Source organism: Rhinoraja longicauda, chromosome 18 (genome assembly GCF_053455715.1).
Source record: "Rhinoraja longicauda isolate Sanriku21f chromosome 18, sRhiLon1.1, whole genome shotgun sequence".
Classification (NCBI taxonomy): domain Eukaryota; kingdom Metazoa; phylum Chordata; class Chondrichthyes; order Rajiformes; family Arhynchobatidae; genus Rhinoraja; species Rhinoraja longicauda.
The window spans coordinates 3,550,288-3,576,570 of NC_135970.1; the positions used below are offsets into that span (position 1 = coordinate 3,550,288).

At 42.6% G+C, this 26,283-nt stretch overlaps 1 protein-coding gene across 1 annotated transcript in view; it reads left to right on the forward strand.

Moving 5' to 3' along the window:
- rras2 (RAS related 2) overlaps nucleotides 1-23,407 on the forward strand; it is a 44,939-nt gene extending 21,532 nt beyond the window's left edge. Inside the window, exons 2-6 of the mRNA XM_078414982.1 lie at nucleotides 1,759-1,846; nucleotides 4,775-4,877; nucleotides 9,708-9,816; nucleotides 17,491-17,609; nucleotides 18,631-23,407. Coding sequence (XP_078271108.1) covers nucleotides 1,759-1,846; nucleotides 4,775-4,877; nucleotides 9,708-9,816; nucleotides 17,491-17,609; nucleotides 18,631-18,718 — 507 coding nt within the window. The 3' untranslated portion in view covers nucleotides 18,719-23,407. The remainder of the gene's footprint in view (nucleotides 1-1,758; nucleotides 1,847-4,774; nucleotides 4,878-9,707; nucleotides 9,817-17,490; nucleotides 17,610-18,630) is intronic.
- The last annotated feature ends 2,876 nt before the right edge of the window (nucleotides 23,408-26,283 follow it).

Here is a 26,283-nt window from a genome sequence, read left to right on the forward strand (position 1 = left end):
TGTTTAATACGTGTGGTGCTGCATTGAGAGCTTGACTGCGAGCATTGAACGTGAGATTTATTTTACTTCAATGTTCATCTCACATAGCTTGATACTACAACTGAAATTGATAGAATTTGAAATTTGCTTCACAATTTTGAAGAGACATTGTGAATATATTGAACTCCCTGTATAATTAAGCTAAATAAAAACAATGTTGGAAATACTTGGGTGGTTAAGCAGTATGTGTAGAGATATTAAGGCATTTCAGATTGTAAACATTTTTATTATTTTTCTTTCTCATTTGATCTAACCATTGCTGTTTGAAAGGGGAGAGGACTGTCTGGTGGGCTGCATTAACTGAATTAACATAATTAGTCAAAGTAAGCTTTATATCCTTTCTTCGATGGTGGGACATGTTTGGCAAAATTGTCGCTGTGCTTTCCTCATCGTTATGATGCAGCTTTTAAAGGCAGCTTTTGCAACAGGTTGTTGCCTTTCAGCTACTTGAGATTGGGAATATATAGGTCAGAGTAAGGCTGTTTAGGTCAAAGTATAAAATAAATCTTCTGCACTCTGATCAATAATGTAGTTCATTTGTCACTTTCCCAAAGACCTTATCTATCTCATGAAAGATTTAAGTTGAAAACTAGCGTTTAACTTAATGACTTCATAACAATTTGTGATGCTGGCATTGCTGAAGGTGTGGTTTCCTTCCTGTGATTCATTTGTTGTGAGTTGTTACTCGGTTGGAATTCAGGAGACAGTTGCCATCCATTTTGCTGTGGAATATTGGTTGTCTTTAACTTGACTGCAGTATTGGGAAAAACGTTGAAAACTCGACTAAAAAAGTAAACAAAAATGTACAGTTTTTCTCATCATAGGAATGTGATCGAGACAAGGTTTGTGAGAGCTCTTTGAATCGACCTGTAAATTTATTGCAGTCAGTTTGAGGGAAGAAATTGAATACCATTCAGATGGTACATTGCAAAAATCCTGTGGCATTTTGGCTTTTCGAAAATGCATTCAGGCTAAAATGATAAACATCTTACTTGCAAATTCATTGAATTAATTGTACTAAATTAATGAAAACATCCATTAATTTTCAATCACGCTGACTAAATTTCTCCCAGATTGTGCAGATATATTGCTTAAAAGGAAAAGTAATATGTAGTTATCAGTTTGGCTTCCAGCAATCTGAAGGAGTAAGTGTTGGGGATTATAACTGAGGGCTTGGACTTGTTCCTGCAGGAAAGGAAGTGAAAGTGTAATCACCCAAGTTAAGTATAGATATGACTGGATCGAGCTATTTTAAAAAATGGCTTTGGAACTTTGTACTTTGATTAGGGATGTATGGCACATTAATCAAGATGCTTTGTAAACTGTACCACAATGTAGTGGTCAGAATATGTTGTCATTTTAAGTGTACCAAATTTGAAAAGACATCAAAAACTTCAGGGACCACATCACATTGATAGGAGGATGAAGCACGTGGATGCTTGGAATAAGCAACGTGATGTTTGAGGATAGTTGGAAAATAGTCATTGATGACTGTGTTGTCAATATTACATGACTGTGGAGAATGAAAATAAAAGGCATGATCAACCAAATATGCAGTCTCATGCCATAGTTGAGAGTGATGCAAAAACTTCAAACCTCTATCATATAAATTAAAATGTACAAAAAGTAAAACGGACGTGTGGAGTGGGGTGAAGGATGGTGGTTGTTGGAATTCTGAATGATGAAAATAAACACACTTTCTAAATTCTTCTTTCACAGTCTTACTTTGTTACGGATTATGATCCAACCATTGAAGATTCCTACACCAAGCAGTGCGTTATTGATGACAGGGCAGCAAGATTGGATAGTAAGTATCCTATTATCAGAGTTTAATCCTTTGGGCAGTTGATGTAAAGAGCATCCTCAAGTTATCACTTTTAAGACCTGCCTTGGTTGATCATTCATATCACTTTAATTGGAATGACCTGGAGTTGCTGTCCTTCAGTGCATCCAGGCTCTAATTTACACAAACATAGAACAGTGCAGCACAGGAACAGGCCCTTCGGCCCACAGTGTCTGCGCCAAACATGATGCCAGGTTAAATTAATCTCATCAGCCTGAATGTGGTCCATATCCCTCCATTTCTTGCATTTAAATAGACGTATAGGACTGTGGTTGTCTCTAAATTGACAGTCTGGTTACAAGCTCCATATGGGAGCAATCCAGCTCGTTCCATTCCACCAACCTCTCCCCATGACCTTGTAACATCTTTTGGATATTAACCTGTTCTTCTCTTTGAATATTGCAATTAGCAGTTTCACACTGTTTGATGATCTCTGCAAAGCTTTTGCAATGGAATACAATGTAAATATCAGTAGGCCAAACTGTGCTGACTGGTAGCAGGCAGTTTCCTATGCCTCTGTCAACAACAGTTGAATACACCTTGAATTAATTTAAGATATGCTGAAGGACATTTCTGTTTTGCCTCAGGACATTGAGGTCAGTTCATAATCATAATCATCATACTTTATTAGCCAAGTATGTTTTGCAACATACAAGGAATTTAATTTGTCATACCAATACATTTTAACATAAACATCCACCACAGTGACCCCTCCACATTCCTCACTGTGATGGAAGGCGAAAAAAAAAAAGTTCAATCTCTTCCCTTTGTTCTCCCGCGGTCGGGGGTCTCGAGCCTTCCATTGATGGGACGATCTTGGCTCCCATAGCCGGCGGTCGGGCCTTCCGTGTCGGGGCGATCAAGCTCCCACATCGAGGGGATCTCAGCTCCCTCATGCCGGGCGATTGGACCCCGTGTCGGGGCTAGTCGAACCGTCTGCGACTTTGGAGCTTCCTGACATCAGTCTCTACCCGAGACTGCAAGCTCCTCGATGTTGGAATCTGCAGGCTGCAGTTGGAGCATTGATGCCAGGCATGGGATCGCAGGCTCTGATGGTAAGTCCACAGCCCCACGGTGGGGCTCAAAGTCAGTCTCGAGCAAGGCCGCCAGCTCCATGATGTTAGGCTGCAGAGCGACCAGAGATACGATCTGGCAAGGTAAGAGATTGAGAAGCTGTGGTGCATTGACTTATTGAAGAGGGTCTTCACAATGTTTATGCTGAGGGCTGATGTAGGAACAATCAGGGAAGAGCTGGTGAATATACTAAAGATTTTTCAAGGTCATGGGGAGTGGTTGGTGGGCCGGAATTAGCTGGATTGCTCTTTATGGAATAACCAGAACGGGACATAAATAGTTGGGGAAATAATGCTGTACATAATGTTTCAATTATTTGTTCATCTATGTATATTTAATTTTTCAAGTTTTTTGTTGTTTATTTGAATAAAATTTAAATTTCTGACCAACTGAGATATTTATCTGGAATTAAAAGCCATTGACTGATGTGATATTAAATTCCTTTATTACAATGTCTATGAACTTTAGAAAAATATTTTTATGTCAAAGGAGAAGGCTATTATGGCCCATTGACTCAACACCAACTCACAGAGAAATGTGTTTTTGCCTCTAATTTCCCCAACAACAAATTCTCCCCATATTCTCATCAATTTTCCCCAGATTCTACAAGCTTTGGAATATTTGCAGTTATTATTGCCCTACTGATCAGAGAAGAAACCAAAGCATTTGGGGGGAACTTTCAAATTCCTTTGGAGATCGAGATGAAATTAAGGTGCCAGAGCTGAAAGGCAACGAAAGTTTAGTTTAGAGATACAGCATGGAAACAAACCCTTCGGCCCACCGGCGATCCCCGCACACTAACGCTATTCTACACACACCAGGGACAAGTTACAATTACACCAAGCCAATTAACCTACAAACCTGTATGTCTTTGGAGTGTGAGAGGAAACCAGAGAACCCGAAGAAAACCCATGCAGGTTACTTGGAGAACGTACAAACTCCGTACAAACAGCACCCATAGTCAGGGTTGAACTCTGAGTCTGTTGCCCCACTGCCTATCATACCTCAGAGCCCCCTTGAGCACCTACTAGTTGTGGTGGTGAAGCTTAATCAATCCCCTACCTTTGGCAAAAATTGGGCTGTGTCCAGAATGATCTGGCCCGGTAACTGAGATGACCGAGGCTGCAATCAACACAGTGCTGGAGGAATTCAGTGGGACAGACAGCATCTGTGGAGGGAATGGACAGACCTGACCACTGAGTTCCTCCAGCACTGTCCTCCAGCAACAGTTTTGCTCAAGATTCCAGCATCTGCAGTTTCACTTGTCTACACCTGGTTGAAATCAAACTTAACCATACAGTTTACTGATGCCAATTTTATGATTAGGAATTTGATTCATGCCTTTAACTTCCAGTGTTTATTGTACCAAAGAATTAGCTACTTTTAATTCATCTTGGCTCAATTCCTTTTACTAATTTGACATTCATGAAAAATAGCATAAATTTCTACCATTTAGAAAAAAATAATAGAACTTGCTTTCTTAGACATTCCCAATGCATACAATTTCTGATTAAGGTCAAGATTAAGGAAACCTGTCTTGACAGGAAACCTTGTCTTGACAGTTGAAATGCGGTAACTAATGATAATTACAGTTCATTCAAAAAGTAAAAAGCTGCAGATTCTGGAAATTAGGAAAGAAACCAATGTTGGAAATATTCAGTGAGTTAATCGGCATCTGTGGAGTGATGATGTGGAATCATTTATCAAGCCAATGATCCATCATTGCAACTCGTGCATTTTGTCTGCTGCATGCTTTTTAATCACTCTTGTGAAGTTTCCTTTTTAATCACTCTTGTGAATTTTCCTTGTGTCATCTAGTTTTGGATACTGCAGGACAAGAAGAGTTTGGAGCCATGCGAGAGCAATACATGAGGACAGGGGAGGGTTTTCTGCTGGTCTTCTCTGTTACAGATAGAGGAAGGTATGTTTAAAAACATAGCATGGGAGAAAAATCACTTAATTTCCTTGGACTAAAATTCAGTATTTTGTTGTAGGTATATTTATTGGGCCACTGTCAAATTTTTCAATAGTTTAAGAGGGTCCTATGTTATATTCTATGGTGATATTGTGCCAAATTAAAGTTGCTTCAAGTTATTGTTTGTTTTACTTGATGCTTCAGATAGTAGAATGAACAGACGATCTTTGCCCTGCTAACTAGTGATGCTCACTTGCAGCATGGTGAAGGTACTCAAATTTAAATCTCAAATTACTATCTCTTGCTGATTGATGTTGGAGAGAAAATGGGTGAAATTGTTGAAATCACAAATCTATGGTCAATGTGTGTGTGGGTCCATTCATGCTGCGGTGTTCTGAAAGTTATTGTAAAGCCAATTAATTCCAAATGATGAAAATCATAAACTGTAGATGCTTTAAACACAAAATAAATAAAAAAAATGCTGGGAATACACACCAGATCAAGCTGTGTCTGTGGAAAGAGAAATTACCAACCTTTCAGGATATTTGAGAAAAAAGGCAAAAAAAACCCATTATATCTTCAAACTCTCTCTCTTCTTCCACTTCCAAGTAATAGTCAGCCTTTCCTTTGACAAGAGCTTCTCCAGGTCCCTGACTTTTTGTGGTGAAATCTTTCAATCCAGGCTTAAAGCAACAGAGAAACATTTTCTATTTAATCTGATTGTAAATATCAGCTAGCATTCAGCCCTGGAAACTCAAGGAATTCTCTGCCCTTGCATTCCCAGTGAAACAATGGTCATTATCGCCTATCACCTGCTTGTCAGCTGTTTTAAGCTTTTAAAAAAACATACTTTATTAAGGCATTTGATTGCTTGTAACTTGAGTGTCATTTTCAAAAGGGTGTTTGTAATTTTAAAATGGCCTCCTGGTAACTATCTGTAGATTCTGTGATTTCAAATGAACTGTTGCAGTTTCAGGAGTACATTTTATCCCAGTTCCTGGAAAAATAGGTCGAGTGAATGACCCTGCATAGATGTGAGAAGTTCAGACTTTTCTTCTGTTTGGCAAAAGATGTGTGCTGACTGAGCGAGCTACTACCTGGATCTTAGAGGTCACCTTTACAATGTATGAAACAGGGCATAATGGAAATGTGAGATGAATTTGGCAAATTAATTTTTATCTTAATTTAAATATGATCAAGTAAGCTTGGTGTGTTCTACTTATTCACAAAATGCTGGAGTAACTCAGCAGGTCAGGCAGCATCTCGGGAGAGAAGGAATGGGTGACGTTTTGGGTCGAGACCCTTCTTCAGACTGATGTCGGGGGTGGGACAAAGGAAGGATATAGGTGGAGACAGGAAGATAGAGGGAGATCTGGGAAGGAGGAGGGGAAGGGAGGGACAGAGGAGCTATCTGAAGTTGGAGAAGTCGACGTTCATACCACCGGGCCGCAAACTGCCCAGGCGAAATATGAGGTGCTGCTCCTCCAATTTCTGGCGGGCCTCACTATGGCACTGGAGGAGGCCCATGACAGAGAGGTCAGACTGGGAATGGGAGGGGGAGTTAAAGTGCTGGGCCACCGGGAGATCAGTTGCGTTAATGCGGACCGAGCGCAGGTGTTCAGCGAAGCGATCGCCGAGCCTGCGCTTGGTTTCGCCGATATAGATAAGTTGACATCTAGAGCAGCGGATGCAATAGATGAGGTTGGAGGAGGTGCAGGTGAACCTCTGTCTCACCTGGAAAGAATGTTTGGGTCCTTTGATGGAGTTGAGGGGGGAGGTAAAGGGACAGGTGTTGCATCTCGTGCGGTTGCAAGGGAAAGTGCCCGGGGTTAGGGTGGTTTGGGTAGGAAGGGACGAGTGGACCAGGGAGTTGCGGAGGGAACGGTCTCTGCGGAATGCAGAGAGGGGAGGGGATGGGAAGATATGGTCAGTGGTGGGGTCCTGTTGTAGGTGACGGAAATGTTGGTGGATGATATGTTGGATCCGCTGGCTGGTGGGGTGGAAGGTGAGAACGAGGGGGATCCTGTCCTTGTTGCGAGTGGAGGGATGGGGAGCAAGAGCGGAGCTGCGGGATGTAGAAGAGACCCTAGTGAGAGCCTCATCTATAATGGAGGAGGGGAAGCCTCGTTTTCTGAAAAACGAGGACATCTCGGAAGCCCTAGTCTGAAACACCTCATCCCGGGCGCAGATGCGGCGTAGACGGAGGAATTGGGAGTAGGGGATAGACTTTTTGCAGGGGACCGGGTGGGAAGAAGTGTAGTCCAGATAGCTGTGCGAGTCGGTGGGCTTGTAATAAATGTCCGTCACTAGTTTTTCTCCTGTGATGGAGATGGTGAGGTCCAGAAACGGGAGGGAGATGTCAGAGATAGTCCAGGTATATTTAAGGGCAGGATGGAAATTGGAGGTGAAGTGTATAAAGTCAGTGAGTTCTGCATGGGTGCAAGAGGTAGCACCAATGCAGTCGTCGATGTAGCGGAGGTAGAGTTCGGGGATGGGGCCAGTGTACGTCTGGAACAGGGATTGTTCGACGTACCCGACAAAGAGGCAGGCGTAGCTAGGGCCCATGCGAGTGCCCATAGCTACGCCTCTGGTTTGGAGGAAGTGGGAGGAGTCAAAGGAGAAGTTGTTGAGGGTAAGAACCAGCTCTGCTAGGCGGAGGAGAGTGTTGGTCGATGGGGATTGGCTGGTTCTACGGTCGAGGAAGAAACGGAGGGCTTCGAGACCATCCTTGTGGGGGATGGAAGTGTAGAGTGATTGGACATCCATGGTGAAAATGAGGGAGTGGGGGCCTGGGAACCGGAAGTTATCCAGGAGGTGGAGAGCGTGTGAGGTGTCTTGGACTTAGGTGGGGAGGGATTTGACCAGGGGGGATAGGATGGAGTCGAGGTAGGTAGAGATAAGTTCGGTGGGGCATGAGCAGGCAGAGACAATGGGTCTGCCGGGACAGTTGTGTTTGTGGATTTTGGGTAGGAGGTAGAATCGGGCCGTGCGGGGCTGGGGAACTATGAGATTGGAGGCACTGAGGGGTAGTTCGCCGGAGTTGGTGAGGTCGGTGATGGTGCTGCTGATGAAGGTCTGGTGTTTATCGGTGGGGTCATGGTCCAGGGATAGGTAGGAAGAGGTGTCTGATAGTTGTCGTCTGGCCTCGGTGCGGTAGAGGTCAGCACGCCAGACTACCACAGCCCCTCCCTTTCAGCGGGTTTAATTATTAAGTCCGGGTTGTTGCGGAGTGAGTTGAGGGCTACACGTTCAGGAGGGGAGAGGTTGGAGTTAGTCAGGGGAGTGGAAAATTTGAGGCGGCCGATGTCACGCCGGCAGTTTGAAATAAAAAGTTCTAGTGGGGGTAGTAGGCCATACTGGGGGGTAAAAGTGGAGGGGGTCCGTTGGAGACTTGTTCTACTTGTTCTACTTGTTCCTTTCCTGATTATAGTTGGCATGTGGAGCTGAATGCATTAACCAGGGAACTCTCTACTTTGATATTTGATGAGCTCTGTACTTGGAACTGGTTAGATAACTTGGGTTTGCATTTTTGATTGATTGCTTTTTACATTGACTATGAATTGAAAATGGCTACCATTTAGCACTCTTCCCCTGACCTTGCACCCAACAATTTCTCGCCCCCAATGTGCCTCCCTTGAACCAGCTGTGGAGACCTTGAGACCCAGGATGAGAGGTGTTGAGCTAGTGCCTGTGGTAGTCTGTTGCCTTGAGTCCTGAGATTTCTTTTTCACTTATGCTTGAATGTGGACAAATCCAGTAGCTTCTTATTGATGTAATCACATGAAGCTGCAATTAAATTAAATGAACAAAAATGAGCATTGTTAAGAAGATTCTAATTATTTGTTTCAAAGTGTGCAATGAATCCTCCCACAATTTCATAAATTTACCTCAATCTAACTGATGCTCCTGCCCACACATTTAGTCAATAGTCAATAGTCGTTTATTTGTCACATACACATAAATGTGTAGTGAAATGAAACATTACCCGCAGTTCAACAATAAGACCAATAAGAATAATCAATAAAAATGCAATAACACATACAATCATACACTAACACCAAACAAAAGAAACATCCATCACAGTGAGTCTCCTCCAGTCCCTCTTCTCCCGTGGTCAGGCTGTTGGAGTTGCCACGTCGGGGCGGTCGCGGCTCCTGACATTGAAGCCCCCGCCGGGCGGAGAAAATCCCGCGGCCTATTTCAGGCCACGCCGGACGGTGAAAGGTTTCCATTAAGGATCCACTCATTGAAAGTGTCAAATCCTAACAGATGTACTGCCTGTACAGACCTATGGATAATCTGAGTTTCCAGTTCCTTTATTCCAGTTTCTTTTCAAACTGGGTATTAACAAGTCTGAGAAATGATTTATTCTTGCATTTCTTCAATTTTCCTTGTTTGGGTTAATTCTCAATTAAATTTGTTTTTTAGATAATATGAAATCTGGAATAGTATTCCATTACTTTCCGGAAGTTAACAATCAACAATCAATGGTTTTTTAAATATGTTTTGAAGGCTATTTGCCTTCGGGTCTTGCTGGTGTTATCAATTGGAGTTAGACAAAATGGAGACTATAATATAGGAAGTAAACATTAAAATTTTTTGTGTTCGAACAAATGATGGAAGAAGGTCAAATGTGAACTATACAAGATGAAACGTGGTACAAATCCGGCAAAAGCTTTTGAAAACCCTTTGATAATTTTCTGAGGTCAGGTTGAAAGTGGGGCTGGTGTGAACCAAATTAATTTTTCTGAAGTTCTTTTTTCTGAAGAAAATAGTGCTGTTTGATGAACGACTCTTGTCAATTGTGTTAAAGATGTGCCACTTTTATCTTTACAGTTTTGAAGAAATTTACAAGTTCCAAAGACAGATCCTTCGAGTGAAGGATCGTGATGAATTCCCTATGATCCTTGTGGGTAACAAAGCTGACTTGGAACATCAAAGGCAGGTGAGCACCAGGAACTGACCTTGCTGTTCAGCAAAGACAACAAAAATAAAAGATCACTCCCGGGGTTATTGATTTTTGAGTTTTGACTGATGTGCAGCTTCCTGATAGATACAGAAATGTCAGGAGGATTGAAACCTACTCTGGTTAAAATGCGAAATGCTTTCCTATATGAAATTTATTCAATATTAGCAGTTTGTTTTTGTCAGATTAAGTTTTGCTTTCCTCGTCTTATTTTACACCACTAACTTAATTTGGTTCCAAAGTCCCCAAAACATTGAGTTAACCTGCACCAATTTGCTGATAGAAATATTGTGATATCAATTCTGAAAATTCAAAAAGCTATTTGATGTAAAGCTGATCATTAAAATATTTACAAAGGGGAAACAAATTTAACTAATTAACAAACTATGTCAATGACAGTTGTCAATGACACTAGCTTTTCTAAAATTGACATTTTTCCTATTTTAGTTTTGAGTACAGATGTAGATATTTAGCGTTGACAATGACTGGTTGACATCAACTTTTTAAATAATTAAACCGTTCAGTCATTGTAAAAACTCATCAGGTTCACTCATTTCTTTTTAGGACTGGTAATCTGCCATTGTGACAATAGACAATAGGTGCAGGAGGAGGCCATTCAATGTGATCATGGCTGATCATTCACAATCAGTACCCCATTCCTGCCTTCTTCCCATACCCCCCTGACTCCGCTATCTTTAAGAGCTCTATCTAGCTCTCTCTTGAAAGCATCCAGAGAATTGGCCTCCACTGCCTTCTGAGGCAGAGAATTCCACAGATTTACAACTCTCTGACTGAAAAAGTTTTTCCTCATCTCTGTTCTAAATGGCCTAGCCCTTATTCTTAAACTGTGGCCCCTTGTTCTGGACTCCCCATTGGGAACATGTTTCCTACTTCTAACGTGTCCAATCCCTTAATAATCTTGTATGTTTCAATAAGATCCCCTCTCATCCTTCTAAATTCCAGTGTACACAAGCCGAGTCGCTCCAGTCTTTCAACATACGACAGTCCCGCCATTCCGGGAATTAACCTAGTGAACCTACGCTGCACGCCCTCAATAGCAATAATATCCTTCCTCAAATTTGGAGACCAAAACTGCACACAGTACTCCAGGTGCGGTCTCACTAGGGCCCTGTACAACTGCAGAAGGACCTCTTTGCTCCTCTACTCAAGTTCTCTTGTTATGAAGGCCAACATTCCATTGGCTTTCTTCACTGCCTGCTGTACCTGCATGATTCCTTTCAGTGACTGATGCACTAGGACACCCAGATCTCGTTGTACGTCCCCTTTTCCTAACCCCACATTTATCCACATTAAATTGCATCCGCCATGCATGCATCTGCCCACTCACACAACCTGTCCAAGTCACGCTGCAACCTCATAGCATCTTCCTCACAGTTCACACTGCCACCTTGCTTTGTGTCATCTGCAAAATTGCTAATATTACTTTTAATCCCTTCATCCAAGTCATTAATGTATATTGTAAATAGCTGCGGTCCCAGCACCGACCCTTGCGGTACCCCACTAGTCACTGCCTGCCATTCTGAAAGGGACCCATTTATCCCCACTCTTTGCTTTCTGTCTGCCAACCAATTTTCTATCCATGTCAGTACCCTACCCCCAATACGATGTGCTCTTATTTTGCCTACTAATCTATGTGCGACCTTGTCGAAGGCTTTCTGAAAGTCAAGGTACACTACATCCACCGGCTCTCCCTGTCCATTTTCCTAGTTACATCCTCAAAAATTCCAGAAGATTAGTCAAGCATGATTTCCCCTGCGTAAATCCATGCTGACTCGGAACGATTCTGTTACTGCTATCCAAATGCTCTGCAATTTCGTCTTTTATAATTGACTCCAGCATCTTCCCCACCACTGATGTCAGGCTAACTGGTCTATAATTTGCTGTTTTCTCTCTCCCTCCTTTCTTAAAAAGTGGGATAACATTAGCTACCCGTCAATCCACAGGAACTGATCCTGAATCTGTAGAACATTGGAAAATGATCACCAATGCATCCACGATTTCTAGAGCCACCTCCTTAAGTACCCTGGGATGCAGACCATCAGGCCCTGGGGATTTATCAGCTTTCAGTCCCATCAGTCTACCCAACACCATTTCCTGCCTAATGTGAATTTCCTTCAGTTCCTCCGTCACCCTAGGATCTCTGGCCACTAGAAGCACTAGTGATCCGGTCTCCCCGGTCAAGTCTCCTTGCCAGGATTGGAGCCACTGACCTGTCCGCCGCTCGGACTGGAAGCGTCTTCTGCCCTGACGGCTCCCAAGTGGGTGTACCTGTTTGCATTAGGCACAGCCACCGGGGTCTCCTTTAGTCCATGTTTACCCCCCTTTGTCACGGGAACCCCACCTTCGCTCGACCTGGATCCTTGGCGTGACAGCCTCACAGTAGGTCCTGTCCAGGAAACCCTCGTATTCCCGGATGGCCCTGAGGTCATCCAGCTGCTTCTCCAACTCCACAACACGTCCATTCAGGAGTTGCACCTGGACACAATTCTTGCAGGTGTAGCTCCCAGAAGCTCCAGCGGTATCCCTACCTTCCCACATCTCCAGGAAACACACTACACCAACTTGTCTGCCATTACTTCAGTGTCAAAAATAATAAATCAAGTTCAAAAAGAAGCGTATCCTCCTCACCTCAGCCTCCTCGAAGACTTGCTGCCAAAGACTCGCATTTTTCTCACAGGGCACTTCCCTCGACAGGGCTGTACCCAGACCCTGGAAAACCAGTTGGTTTTAACACGTATTTAACACAGATTAAAATAATTAAGATGTTATATTCCTTTCATAATCATACTTTATTAGCCAAGTATGTTTTGCAGCATACGAGGAATTTGATTTGCCATACAGTCATAACCAATAAAAAGAAACAAGACACAAAACACATTTTAACATAAACATTGCTTTCTAACCTTGACAACATTCTCAAACGATACAAGTATCATGGATGATGTGTTCATAGAATGATTTGCCACGGATGAGTTTTTGCGTTGTAATTGCATGTGTTTATGGGGCTCTGTTTAGCTGATGCTTTGGTACGGTGCCTCCCTGATGTTCTGTATAGTGCTGAAAGAAAAATCTTAAATTGTGGCTGTTAACTATAATTAAATGAAGCTGGACAGGAAGGTTTTGAGGGATACGGGCCAAACGTGGACAAATGGGACTAGCTTAGATGGAGCATCTTGGTTGGCATGGGTGAGTTGGGCTGGGGGGCCTGTTTCTGTGCTGTATTGCTTTACGAATCCAAAGCTCAGTAGCTCAAATATTTTAGTTTTATTAAAAGTCTAATTTGCAGAAGGATAATGTTTTGGTTTTTACTGAAAAGGTTTGTGCAATAGGTTGTGGTTGAACAAGACAAGTTGGGTATACGAAAAGATTAACGTAAACACTTACCAAAAAAGCAATGAAGCTCTTGTACCTTCATTGAAATCATGAACAATACTGGGAATTCTTGTATGGAGAACGGTGGCAAGACTTCAATAGTTTCATTAGAGTTTGTATACATCTGGTCACGTTGTTTAGCATTATGTTAATTTTTAACTAATTTTATAAACTTTGGTCTGTTATTTAGGTTTTTTAAGTTTTGTTGCTGGAGATTACTGTGAATGGGTGAATTATGCGTCCTTTTTACAAGCTTTGCATCTTGTGCTCCACGCCGGAGTGTTCTCAGGACACCGAGTAAACCTTGTTATTATGCTGTCAAGGCAAAAAATCGACACAGAGAAATTTGTGCTTTTGAATATTAATAGTGCCTTAGCTCATTTGTCAGGGACTTTTTTTGATGTGATGCAAGTTTGCTGAACAGCAGAAATACTCGTGTGTGTGCTTTAATGCAATTTGTTCTCATGGGTAAGCTGTCATGTTGAATCATTATACGGCTTGTCCCTTTTGTGACAAGCATTATTAGAAATGCTGGGACTGGCGGCATTCCTGTTGACTGTAATCAGGGTGAACAGAAAACTGCAAGTCAGCTGATTAGCTCTGAGCATGATTACTTCATGGATTTCCGATCTAAGCTGCTGCAGTCTGATGTAACTTTGTACAATCACTTGTCCTGCAAGCTATGTTCTCAAACAGAAGGCATCTTGTAAAAGAAGAGTGCTTGTTGCTTTAATCTAGTTTAATGGCAGAATTAAAAGGAAGGTCCAAATATCCAAATGCACATAGATTGTGATTCATTGTATTGTTTCAATGAGTTGCAGGTACATGAAAATTTTGGCCATCGATCACCCAAATTATTTTAAATATTGAGGATATTCCCCATACATTTGCACAGTTTAGAGTTTTTTTGGTTTTGAGATACAGTGTGGAAACGGGCTTAGAGCCCCACCATGTCCATGCTGACCAATGATCACCTGTACACTAGTTCTATCCTACACACATGGGGCAACTTACAGAGGCCAATTAACATAGAAACCTGCGCGCATTTGGAATGTGGGATGGAACCGGAGCACCCGGAGGAAATCCACGTGGTCACGGAGAATGTACAAACTCCTTACAGACTGCGCCATAGTCAAGATTGAACCCGGGTGTCTGGCGCTGTGAGGCGCCAACTCTACCACTGTGCCACCCCACTGGAACTTTGTCGATTCCTGAAACTGACAGTGAGCTATTGGTGCCATTCAATTATTTTACTTGCCCACCTATTGCGATGCAGGAAGTCTTGTCGCCCACCAGTGATCTCAGCAGTGATTCCATCAGCCATGTTCCCTTCTTATTTACTGTCCCTGCAATATCTTCTCACAAGTACCACCTTTGTGCCACCACCAGAGTTATCAAAAAGATGTAAAGAATGACACTGATCCTGCGAATGAAGGCCAGGTGAGATTTTAGAAAGATGACAGGGGATCTTATAAAAACATATAAAATTCTTAAAGGATTGGACAGGCTTGATGCAGGAAAAATGTTCCTGATGTTGGGGGAGTCCTGAACCAGGGGTCACAGTTTAAGAATAAGGGTTAGGCCATTTAGGACTGAGATAAGGAAAAACGTCTTCACCCAGAGAGAAATTCTCTGCCATAGAAGGCATTGGAGGCCAATTCACTGCATGCTTTCAAGAGAGAGTTAGATTGAGCTCTTAGGGCTAAAGGAATCAAGGGATATGGGGGGAAAAGCAGGAATGGGATGCTGATTTTAGATGATCAGTCCTGATCATATTGAATGGCGGTGCTGGCTCAAAGGGCCGAATGGTCTACTCCACATATTTTTTCTATGTTTCAATGAGATTTAGTGCTGCCCCCTGTGACTTGTGAGAGCACAGAGTGTTAGAAGTTCCTGCTCTCAACATTGTGGGTGCAGTGGTTGCAGAAATCTTGTTAAATAGCAAATAATTATTGGGATAGGTTTTTTAATGACATTTGCACCTAGATGCACTGAATGAAGTGTTTTGTGTGCTATCCATCATTTATGTAATATCCTGAAAATAATGAATCTCGCGGGAAGAAATAAAGTCTTGTGCTGGACATCTGATGACAGAGGCAATTGAGGGCATGGGGATTAGTTGGTCACTTGTGGCAATTGACCATGTATATTTCAATTCCAATGGGTGACACGTGGATGAAGAGGAGGGAGGAAGGACTGTTCCTTTTTGACTTTAGCATCTTTTGGATGAATGCAGGGGTTTGGAAGCATAGCCCTTGACTTCAGTGGAGCAGGGAATGAGGATGTAAATATAACCAGCCGAAGTTCCCCACATGCATTTAACAATGATGACTGAAGAGAGATAATGTAATGTGATTTGATTTCATCGTATAAATTAGCAGGTGTCTACAGTGGGCCAAATGCCACCATTGATTTAAACATTATGATTGGACTTTATTTTTGTCATGGCATTGATGATATATATTTTTTAAAGCAAGGTTGTCCTTTGGGTGACTGTTCTCCCTACAAGACAAGGGGCCTTGGAAGTTTAGGGAATCCAAAGTTGCACTGCATATCCCTGGATACTCTGTAGTCTTTATAAATTACTGGAGGCTACTTGGCTATATTAACGATGCTTATGTGAAACATCTTGCAGTATTTTACTATGAAGATGTTGTATAAATAGACATTCTTGTTGTCATTTGGTTGGGCTGTCACTGGGTGGGTATAATGTTATTTGCGTTCATTGATATGGAGTTTGGATATGTAAAGTTATGAGGAGACTACAGAAGGCGGATGGTCAGACTTTTTCCCAAACGTAGTAGCACCTAAAACTAGAGGGCATGGTTGTAAGGTTGGGGGAAAGATTTAAAATGCAGTAGAGGGCAACGTTTCAATATAGAGGGTGCTGGGTACATGGAACGTGCTGATAGAGGAAGCTGTGGAGGTGGGTACAATCACAACATTTGAAAGACAGTTAGGCAGATACATGGATCGAAAAGCTTTAGAGGGATTCGAGCCAAATACAGCTCAAATGACATTTGGATAAACGGCATGGATAATTTCGACTAAAGAGTCTGTTTCTGTGCTGTATAAGTGACTCTATTTCTAACCTTGTGGCTCAATTTAGAGATCTGAAATTATTTAAATTTCCAAGGCCAATAGATGGAATACAACTTTATTTCATCCAGTGCTGTTCATTAAACGTAGAGACATCCTCTAAGTTTTCCTCTGGAAGTCCACACAGCTGCTCCCTTTTGTCCATGGGACAGGTGTTTGATGTGGCATGTGTCCTGATCAGCCCACAGCCACAGCCCACATCACATCCTATTTTAAGAATAAAGACATGTGCTTGCAATTTGTTAGTGGAACTGCTGCTTATTTAAAGTATAAGCATTTGACAGTTTATGATCAAAATAAATACTGAGTGTATACAAACTACTTTTTATTCCTGTATTTTCATTTAAATTGAGTGCGGTCACATAATATATTGAGGGCTACAAGATGACAATCATTATCATCATTAAAGAGATGGAAGGTGTGATGAAATTGTCCTTGCTCACTGATTTTTAGTTTGGATTCTAACAGCATTATTTGGCAGTGGACCTCCATTACAGCCTTGCATCTAATGCAGATGAGAGAGCTGAATTTCTGATGTCAGATGTGCAGCTGCTTTGATTTTTTGTTTCCCTGTATGAAGTGTGGCATGTGCATTCCTGGTAAAATGTCAATGGGTAAATGTTCTGGTGGATGGAGTCGCATCTCAGCCTTCTCGTGAAAATAGTGAGCAGTAATGGAATGGTATCTGCTTGTCTTGAAACTTCCAAACCCATAACATTGGAAGCATCTCCTAACCTGTGACCTCCACTGCCTGCTAGAAGAGCACCAGGTGCATGCGAACACCTCCACTTACAAGTATCCTTCCATCCTTACCCTCTGACTTGGGAATATTCCTGGGTCTAGTTCCTGGAACACATTATTCAACAGAAGGGTGTAGGTACTGACGACCATCATCAGCTCTGGCCACTTTGGGATGGGCAGTCATTTCAAGCTTGTGCCTGGTGTGCCCACCAATGTCAGGAACTATTGATGTTAAGCACAAGCATAATCTTTTATCTGACCACCGATTCTACGAGTCCGTTTCCAATCTTTTAATATCTACCTTTGTTCCCCAATGCACCCCACAATCAACCATTTATCTGTGCTATGTTGTAAAGGTACATGTTATGGTAAGTCAGATTTGTATTTGTGTATTTAATGTTTTTTTCTCCTTCCCTGCAGCTAACAACTGAGGAAGGGCTACAGCTTGCGAGGCAGCTGAAAGTAACATACATGGAGGCTTCAGCTAAAATCCGCTTGAATGTAGAACAGGCTTTTCATGAGCTAGTTCGAGTTATAAGGTAGGAATCAATTGACATATTATGTGGGGTGACTGCCGTGCCTTAGTAGGGAGAGTCGAGAAGCAAGGAAACTTGCTGGAATAAATGCCAATTAAAATTGGAATCCTTCCACAAATTTGAGCGAGAACTGTTCAGATATAAGATTCTGGTTTTGATTTAAATTTAAAAAAATTCCGTCATATCGTATTCCTTCTTTGTTTAACGTCCTTTAACTGTGATATCGGTTGTCCCTTTTCAATTGCATGATACCAGATCTAAAATAGCCTGTTGCATTAGTCCACAATATAATGACCATCTGTTATACACCCCATGAACAAGTGAAGGTGAGTTTTGGAGTTAAGAATTATAATATAAGCACAATGAAGCTATTTATAGATACAGTTGTGCACAAATCTTTGAAGATTGCAGGCCAAGTTGGTAATGCTGTAATGCATGATCCTGCGTATCATCGATAAAAAAGATATAATCTACAAAATCAAGTTAAAATACTTTTCAACCCCGCAGATTGAAAAGGATATTGTTCTTGAAGACGTTCAATTGGAGGTTTACCAGAATGGCACTACTGAATGGAGTTTTACTCATTTTATTTGGTGAAACTGAGGCTAGCACAGTGAGATTTAAGGGAAACAAGAAAGATGATGAGGAGATTTAACAGGCATCTTTGATGTCAGGAAAAGCTTTGATGAAGTAAGAATAATGCGTTTCCACTGGTAGAAAGATTGATAAGCCGGTGATGCAGTTTCAAGGTAGTTGTCAGATGTATTAGAAAGGAAGTGAGTACATTTCTACGCATTAAGCTGCAATCTGGACTGTACATCCTGAAATAGTGCTGCTGATTGAATCATAAATTTGATGTGTCTTGTTGGTGTTTGCAAGGGTATATGGCAGCAGCAAGAACAAATTGGATGGTTTTTAAAGATCCTGGCTCAGGCACGATGCAATCCACCTATTCTGAGCAGCTCTTCATTAGCATTTCAGCACTTAAATGGAAAATAACTTGTTTATTTTTCTTCTTATGCAGAAGATTTCAAGAGCAGGAATGCCCTCCTTCTCCTGAGCCATCGCGGAATGAAAAAGACGGTAGTGGCTGCCACTGTGTTATAATTTAAGATGCTGGCTTGTCCACTCAACAGCTGCCAAGCCACCTGCCCCCATTCATGCCTTCAGAAACATTTGTGTCAATCAATATTGCCTCTTTACTGCATGCTTACTATTTGGTCGCAGTTTGCCTTAGTCTAATAAAATGCTGGCTGTGATGCCCACTTGATTGGGGAGGGGGTGAGGGAGAAGTATTTGTCACCTCTCTTGTCCCAAGACGGGTGGTAAAGTTGAAAGAATATAAACACTAAGGCTGCTACTTAAACGTCAGAGTTCCACTTGTTTCAGGAATGAGATTTCTATTATTTGTTAGGAAAGAAAATTCAGAATGTAGACAATTGATTTGAGCTAATTTGCCTTGAGATGTTTAAACCCATGCTTACATGTCTTGTCCACAGTGCCATTTAACTTTTAATGCTATGATTATGCGCTAACCACATATTGTACATAAGGATCCTTGATTTCCAAGAAAAACAAGTATCAAATGATTATAAGTGAAGGGCAACAAGGAAGGGTTGAACTGGTCATTTCTTTGCCCTGGATAAAATACAGAGAAATAAGCCTTAAATAACACTTTATTGGTGAGAGTCCGAGTTTCGTGTAATGCTGCAGTTTGTTCCAGTGGCCAAATCCAGTCAGTCTACTGTATTTATTTTAAACAGTCTGGAGACTTTTTTGGGAATCAATGAGGCCAAACACCTGAGATCTCACTGGGAATAAACATTTGAGATTTTTTAAAGACTAATTTCGCATCATTGTTGAGTTCCAAGTCTTCTATTTGTCTTCCTTTGATGTGATTGTATTTCGGGATAAGGGATTCAAAGTGCTAAAGTGTAGTTGTTTTTCCTCATGTAATATAAAGAGATGGAATTGATTCTTCCACTGATGAAGATGATTAAATGTTTTGCTATATACTTTTATACATTATTTTCTTATCAAACTAGTTAACAAGTATTTTTATATGTTTGTAAACAAATATGCTTTCACAGCATAACTTGTGTATATGTAAAGATGAGTATTTAATTCTCACATTTCACTTTTAACTGACAAACTTATAGGTATAATTTACAGAACTGTGGTAATATTTTCCTGATCTCACGGCAGCTGGGTGCACCTAGTTGTATCAGGTCATGTGCCTGCAAAGTGTACCCACATAAACTTTAGCATGCTCTGACCAACCATTTCAGAAGATGGATACATTTTGTAAAAGTCCAGAATCTGAGAAACTCCTGCTGATATTTTTTGGGTTTGACTGTGAATGGTCTCTGAGTACAAGTTCAGCGGATTAATAACTTGGTTTGAGATTTGTCTTTTGAGTTGGATCGCTGAAAAGATGTACACAACTATCCTAATACTGCCTCTACATCAGCTCCTTGAAGTTTGATCTGACTACACCCTTGTATTGCTTCTGGTGCTAGAATAAAGGATGATTAATTTAGTGGAAGACTTATTATTTTCCCTGTGCCTCCTTTACCGTAATACTTTTAAAATTAAAGTTATTTGTGATCACTGTCTTTGCTCTGATTGCAAAGCATCTTAGTGCGTGTTCAATTTCTCAAATGAATTGCTCCCATTCATAAAAGGCGCACTATCTAGAAGTCTGAATGCAACACTGATAATGGGTTTTTTCCTCTATTATATTTTGCAGAAGTTCCATGCCTTGTACCATGCAGGTGGATTAGGAAGTGTTATCTTTGAATGTAATATATGTTTTCAAAATCTTTGGGGCTGACTACTCATGTTTTAATATAGACATGAATGCTAGTAGACCTGATTGGATCAATATGAGAACATATTTTAGATTAGATTAGAGATACAGCGCGGAAACAGGCCCTTTCGGCCCATCAGGTCCGCACCGCCCTGCGATTCCTGCACATTAACGCTATCCTACACACACTAGGGACAATTTTTACATTTACCAAGCCAATTAACCTACAAACCTGTATGCCTTTGGAGTGTGGGAGGAAACCGAAGATCTCGGAGAAAACCCACGCAGGTCACGGGGAGAACGTACAAACTCCATACAGACAGCACTTGCAGTCGGGATCGAACCCAGGTCTCCGGTGCTGCATTCGCTGTAAGGCAGCAACTCTACTGCTGCGCCACTGTGCCGCCCACAAATATATCAGGGTGAGGGGTAGATGCAGTCAAGTGTAAAAGGAAAACTTAGTCCCATATACATTATAAAGAAGGATGAGCAACATGGAAGGAATTTATTCACAAAATGCTGGAGTAACTCAGCAGGTCAGGCAGCATCTCAGGAGAGAAGGAATGGGTGACGTTTCGGGTCGAGACCCTTCTTCAGACTGATGTTAGGGGGGCGGGACAAAGGAAGGATATAGGTGGAGACAGGAAGACAGTGGGAGATCTGGGAAGGGGGACGGGAAGAGAGGGACAGAGGAACTATCTAAAGTTGGAGAAGTCAATGTTCATACCGCTGGGCTGCAAGCTGCCCAGGGGAAATATGAGGTGCTGTTCCTCCAATTTCCGGTGGGCTAAGTTGCATCCAATACATTGAGTTGGACAAGTAAAGCCGATGACCGCGGTATTGATCAATGTATGGGAATATAATATTGGTAATGTTACAGCAACATGGTTGAAAGAAGGACATTAGCTTCGCATTGTGCCAGGGTATAGAATTTTCAGGGTGTGGGTGTAACATCTTTGGAGAACATGGGTAGGTGACATTTCATGTCAAGACAGCTGTGCAAGATGTGAGTGAGACCACACATGGGGTTTTGTGTGCAGTTCTGGTTACCTAGCTTTCGGAAGGCTGCAGTAAAGATTTGTGAGGTTGTTACCTGGACTGGAGAGGTATGGAGAGAGACTAGATGGGCTGTGTTTTTTTTCCTGGAGTCCTGAGGCAGAGTTATGTCAAATCATGGTGGGCATGGATAAGGTAGATGGTCAGTCTTCTTCCCAGGGTAGGGGAGTTGGGAACTAGAGATCACAGATGTAAGGTGAGAGTGGAATAATTTAGAGAACAAAAGGAGCAGGTGTTTAATAGTGTGATGAGTCTGTTGATGGAGCTGCCAGAGGAAGTGGTAGAGGCAGGTACAATAACTGCATCTAAAAGACATTTGGACAGGTACATGAATCAAAGGTCGAGGGATCGTGGGCTAATGGGACTAGCTTAGGTGGGGCATCTCGGTTGATATGGATGAGTTGGTCCAGAGGGTCAGTTTCCATGTCCATGCTGATGGACTATGACTCTACTGTTATCTGTTTCATTTTCCAGAGTACAGATCATGGCTAGCGTTCCACCTCTCTCCACATGACACTTCAGGCACACTCTGTAATGCACTGCAGTTCAAATTGCTGTGATGCTTTAACCCAGAAATGAGTCTGCTGCAAGTGACATTGATTCAAGGTAGATGTTTTTAGGTTACTTTAGTTTAGAGATACAGTGTGGTATCAGGCCCTTTGGCCCACGGAGTCTACACTGACCAGCAATCACACATGCATCTGTTCTCTCCTACAAACTAGGGACAATTTACAGAAGTCAATTAACCCACAAACTTGCATCTCTTCGGAATGTGTGAAGAAACCGGAGCACCTGGAGAATATCCAGGTCACAGGGAGAATGTACAAACTCTTCTTGAATCTGAAGAAGGGTCCTGACGTGAAATGTCACCAAGATGGCACCCAACCCAGCCGACTATAAGCATGCTAGTCACAGAAGCTGGTCTACAATCACATATTACACTCGCTCCACACTCTTAAATCTTTATTCTTACAGTTACATTTTTCACTCTAGCTAAGATATTCCCATAAAATGGCTCGACTGTAATCGTGTCTATCCACTGACTGGGTAGCACGCAGCGAAAGCTTTTCACTGTACCTCGGTATACGTGACAATAAATTAAACTGAACTGAAAAAATTGTTCTCCAGAGACGCTGCTTGACCTGCTGAGTTACTCCAGTCTTTTCCCCAGTTTAATGGCTGTGAAATAGCTTCAATTCTGCATTCCACAGTCCAAGCCTGCAAAGGGTGGGAAACTCGGGGGATCACAAATGCAGCACTGTGAGGTACAGATCATAATTGTGGTGCACAGCTGCTCCACTGAAATGCAAGCAAGCTCTGCACCACCCAGTATAAACAGAATGCTTGATGGGCAACCCCTCTCTTCACTCTAAACCCTCAGAAATGCCAACAGTTTTCTGAATATTCTATTAGTTTTACCTGATAGCCTTCCTCGTATTTATGCTGAGAAATGTGCATTAAGTGGTTAAGAATTGTTGAAAGTAGTGGTTGGGGAAAGACTTGTTTCAACCAGCGTGATCCATTAAGATAATAGTCATTGCAAGAAATCTCCCTTTCATTATCTGAGTGCTCTCAGGCAAAGCATTGAATTTGTTCTGTTATTCTGTGAGATGCATTCTGTTCACTCACATCACTGTCATTATCTGGTGTAATGGAATTTAAAAAAGCATAAATCTTAGAGCATGTCAAAATTTAAAATTATATTGATGTTGAGTTTGACAAAAGGATGACCTATGGATGACAAAAGGATGATCTTTGTGTTTATCCCAGAATGCCATCCTGTTGATTAGCTAAATTTGAGGAGCAGAAAGTGGACAATCATTTGTACATCAATTACAGGCACTGCCTAGCGGAACGTTGCTTTATTTTAGTGCAAACATTTATTCAAACTTGCTTTATTTTTAGTGCAAAATGAAAATGTGTCTTTTAATTAATTCTGGGAGTTTAAATGATAAATTACTTTGTAAAGTTTAGAATTTGGTAATTATCCTTTTTTATTAAAAATGATACTGACCTACATATTAACTGTTCATTTGTTGGGTCTACTTTCATTGGCTGAAATGAAAACAGATGGTAGCAGTGAGAGGAACCAAGCTCCATTTTAAATTCTGAAAAAATATTTCTTGTTGCTTTAGAAATTGATTGCAGAAGGCTAGATGTGTAGTGTTTAGGGCTTGCGATCTAGAATTTCACAGCTATCCAGGTACAACCTGCTTTAGGGCATATTAGCTACTGGGAGAGGCTGGACAGATTTCATAGAACAGAAAATAGGTGCAGGAGGAGGCCATTTGGCCCTTCGAGCCAGCACCGCCATACATTGTGATCACGGCTGATCATCCACAACCAGTAACCTGCGCCTGCCTTCTCCCCATATCCCTTGATTCCACTAGCCACTTGAGCTCTATCTAACTCTTTAAAATTGGCCTCCACTGCCTTCTGAGGCAGAGAATTCCACAAATTTGACAAAACTGCACACAATACTCTAGATGTGGTCTCACCAGGGCCCTCTACAACTGCAGAAGGACCTTGCCCCTATACTCAACTCCTCTCGTTATGAAGGCCAACGTGCCATTAGCTTTCTTCACTGCCTGTAAACGTGAAAGTAACCTGCATGCTTACTTTCAGTGACTGGTGTACAAGGACACCCAGGTCTCGCTGCACTTCCCCCTTACCTAACCTGACACCATTGAGATAATAATCTGCCTCCTTGTTTTTTCTGCCAAAGTGGAAAACCTCACATTTATCTACATTATACTGCATCTGCCACGCATCTGCCCACTCACTCAACCTGCCCAAGTCACCCTGCAACCTCCTCCTAACATCCTCTTTGCAGTTCACACTGCCACCCAGCTTTGTGTCATCTGCAAACTTGCTAGTGTTACTTCTAATTCCATCATCCAAATCATTAATATATAATTCCATCATCCAAATCATTAATATATGATTTTCTCTGGAAGGCTGGAGGTGGTGGGGAGACCTGACAGAAGTATATAAAATTATAAGAACTAAAAATGGGGTAGACAGAATCTTTGTCCCAGAATGGAAAAATGAAATACTAGGGCGCATAGCTTAGGTGAGAAGGGCGCAGATTAAAGGAAATATGCAGGGCAAGTTGTTTTTTACAGGGGGAGGGGGCTGAAATGCACTGCCAGGCACAGTGGAGGAGGCAGATACATTATTGCCATTCATAACACATTTGGATAGGCATGTGAATATGCAAATGGAGGTATATGGATTATGTGCATGTAGATGGTCTTGGCATCATGTTTGGCACAGACACGGGCTGACGGGCATGTTCTTGTGCCGTACCTTTCTATATTTGATAACCTCCAAAGGCTATTGCGAACGCAAAGACAATTCTGGACTAAGCTGGAGTTACAGGCAAACACTAGAGTGCTGTGGCAGGGCTTGGTGAAACTGAGTGGTTTCAGAGGCAACGATGCATTGCTTCTGGATGAGCTCAGTGCTTTTATGCAAGCTTTAAAATGGAGGACAATGACACACACACACGACCCATCCATAGTCGCTGATGAGCCTGTGATTCATCAACACAATCATCCCACCAAACTCCAAGGCCCAAGTCTCTGCACCTCCCTTTGCAACTGGATCCTCAGTTCCACATGGCACAACTCAACCAGTACAATCAGTTACAGCATCTCCTCATCGACCATCAACATTGGTATAGTTTAAGGCTGCCTGATTCGTCCTCAACTCTACTTTTTTTACACCCATGGCCATGTTAAGTACAACTCCGAAACCATCTGTAAATTTGCCATAGACGCCACCTTTGTTGAGCGGTGCTAAAACAACTGCTCACTCATTGTCAGCATAACCAAGGATCTGATCAACTTCGGAAAAGTGACATGCCTGTTTTCATTGGTGGGCCATAGTCACACAGTGTGGAAACAGGCCCTTCAGCCCAACATATCCTATCTACACTAGTCCCACCTACCTGGGATTAGCCCATATCCTATAACAGAGCTTTATTTGTCGGTCGGTACCGAAGTACCGAACGAAACTACACAGGAGTCATAGAAAAAAAAAGAACACAAGACACATGACCCCAACACAAACGTCCATCACAGTGACTCCAAACACCCCCTCACTGTGATGGAGGCAACAAAACTTCCACTCTCTTCCCCACGCCCACGGACAGACAGCTCGTCCCCGACCGCCCCGCACAGTCCCCGCAAGGGGATGGAAGTCCCCGCGGCCGAATCGCACCGGGCGCTGAAACGTCTCGCGGCCGAGCCGGGCGATGAAAGGCCCCGCGGCCGAGCCGTGCGCAGCTAAGTCCCGCGGCCGAGCCGCACCGGGCGATGCAAAGTCCCGTGGTCGAGCCGCACCAGCGATGCAAAGCCCCGCGGCCGAGCCGCACCGGGCGATGTTAGGCCCCGCAGCCGAGCTGCACCGGGCACTGTTAAGTCCAGCGGCCGAGCCGCACCAGCGATGTAAAGTCCCGCGGCCGAGCCGCACCGGGCGATGTAAAGTCCCGCGGCCGAGCCGCACCGGGCACTGTTAAGTCCAGCGGCCAAGCCGCACCGGGCGATGTAAAGTCCAGCGGCCAAGCCGCACCGGGCGATGTTAGGCCCCGCAGCCGAGCCGCACCCCGCGCCGTGAGGAAGAGAAAAGTCCCCCCCCCCACACCACCACCCCCTCCCACACATACACAACCAAAAAAAAATACAAAAACCAGCCCAACACCGACACACAACAAAAAAAAAAAGGAAAAAAGACGAACAGACTGCTAGCGAGCCGCTGCCGTTAGGCGCCGCCACTTCCGCACTTGTGCATGTACCTGTCTAAATGTCG